Consider the following 2,197-nt stretch of genomic DNA (forward strand, 5'->3'; position numbering starts at 1 on the left):
ATTACTCTGGCGTGCTTGATAGCCCGGCCAAGGCCTTCCATCATGAGAATGAAGAGAAAGGGAGAGAGCGGGTCCCCCTGCCTCAGCCCTCTGGAAGGAATAAAAATCTCGAAAGGAGAGCCATTGACCAAAATTGAAAAGCTGGAAGAGGTGACCAGGGCCATTACCCATCCTACCCAAATGTGATCAAAACCAAAAGCCTTAAGTATATTCCTGATATAGGTCCAGTTCACCTTGTCATAGGCTTTTGCTATGTCCAGTTGCAAGATCATACCAGATTTCCTTGTATTGGTTAAAGAGTGAACCACTTCATGCGCTTGAATAATGTTATCGAGAATTTGTCTGCCTTCTACATACCCTGATTGCTCCCCCGATATCAGAGAGGGGAGAAGAGGTTTTAGTCTGTTGGCTACAACCTTGGAAATAATTTTGTAGACCACATTGCAAAGTGCTATGGGTCTGTACCTATTTGGTGTCTGAGCATTATCCTGTTTAGGGATCAAAGAGATGAAGGAGGTATTGAGTGCTCTCAAAATGGTTTTGTTCCTCCTAGAGTCTTCCACCACCTTCAAAATGTCCTCTTTTACAACATTCCAACAAGCTTTAAAGAAGTCTACATTAAAACCATCCGGGCCTGGTGCTTTGCCATTCTGCATGTCCTTAAGAACCTCGCTGACCTCTTCTTCTGTCACTGGTCTGTTGAGATTGAAATTATCCTCTCTAGTCACTAGCTTAGGTATATGCTTAGTTACGTCCTTGATGAAATATTCTCTATCTGTATTATTTTCCTGGGCTATTTCATGGAAGTGTTGCACCAACTCAGCCTCTATTTCTTCATGGGATTGAAGAAGTTGTCTGTCCTTCTTTTTTAATGAAGATATTCTGTTGTGTGCTCTATTCGCCATGGTGGAATTGTGAAAAAATCTAGTGTTACACTCCCCTTCTTTGAGCCATTGAACTCTAGACTTTTGTCTCCAAAAAATCTCCTCTCGTTTACACCAGTTTTCCCAATCTTGATGATATTTTTCCACTAGATCCTTCTTATCTTTATCAAAACCTTCCGAGATCATAGCTTGGTTGAGAACCTGCATTTTAATTTCCACCAGTTTCTTTTCTGCAAAGATATTTCCAAAATTCTTCTTATTCCATTCTTTGAGCCTTATTTTTATGTGCTTTAATCTTTTATGAAGCATGAACATTCTGGTTCCCTAAATTTGTAGATCTTCTGCCCACCATTTCCCAATATTACTAATGAAGTCTGGGTGTGAAAGCCAAATATTCTCAAATCTGAAAGGTCTATTTCGGGCGGTGCCTATACCCTGGATCTCCATTTGAATTGGCCAGTGATCTGAACCTCCCACTGGAAGAACACTCGTTGTTGTTTCCTTATCTGAAAGCATGAGATTCTCAGAGATAATGAATCTATCCAATCTGGATGCTACCTGAGACTCTCCTCCTCTCTTGTTGTTCCAGGTGAAGAGGCCATTACATGTATCCACATCCACTAGTTTCATGTTGTCTGAAAGGATCTGAAAGGCTAACGAGTCTTTACTAAGGGCTTTGGTGCCCCCTTTTTTTTCCGAAAGTGATTTTATCATATTAAAATCTCCTTCCATGATCCAGGGTATTGCGGCATGTCTTTCCTTGAGACACGTTAGGGATTTTGAAAACTTGAGTTTGTCATCTATTCTTTGAGGGCCATACACATTCGTGACTAGATAGGTACTCCTATCACCAATAGGCTGTATCACTACTGATAAATAATTCTGTGCAGCTTCGACATCAATTACATCCATTATTTGGGGATTCCAGAGCGTGAGAATACCTCTTGCTGTATTCTCTGCTTTAACTTCTAGATATTCATATTTATTGAGCCACTTGCTATGAAGTTGTCTTAACCTCTTAATGGAAAATTTCGTTTCCTGGATAAAAATTATATCGGAGAAGCCTGTTTCATTCTATTATTTAATAATCTCTGCTTTCTTTTACTGCCTAGACTTTTAATATTCCAAGAAATGAATTTCATCATTAAATATTTGTGAAGGAGTAGCTGACGAGATCTTTCATCTTACCTGAATCTATCATGAGCTTTCCGCATTCCATCAATAGTTAATTTTGCTTTTTTCTGCCTCTCTTTTTTCCTCGGTTTTTGGGTGCTAATCCCGGAGTAGATTTTATTGTCTTCACTCTTTCATTG

The 2,197-nt window shown here is 39.6% G+C and overlaps 1 protein-coding gene across 1 annotated transcript; it reads right to left on the minus strand.

The window, feature by feature from the left end:
• Positions 1–1,208: 1,208 nt before the first annotated feature.
• Positions 1,209–1,616, minus strand: LOC149172129 (uncharacterized). Its single transcript, XM_089426208.1, has one exon. The coding sequence runs from the start codon at positions 1,614–1,616 to the stop codon at positions 1,209–1,211; it is 408 nt and encodes a 135-aa protein (XP_089282334.1).
• Between the last annotated feature and the right edge of the window lie 581 nt (positions 1,617–2,197).

Source organism: Pinus tabuliformis, chromosome 4_2, assembly GCF_031772625.1.
Source record: "Pinus tabuliformis cultivar Carrire ecotype Pingquan chromosome 4_2, CPIR1, whole genome shotgun sequence".
In the NCBI taxonomy this organism is placed as follows: Eukaryota; Viridiplantae; Streptophyta; class Pinopsida; order Pinales; family Pinaceae; genus Pinus; species Pinus tabuliformis.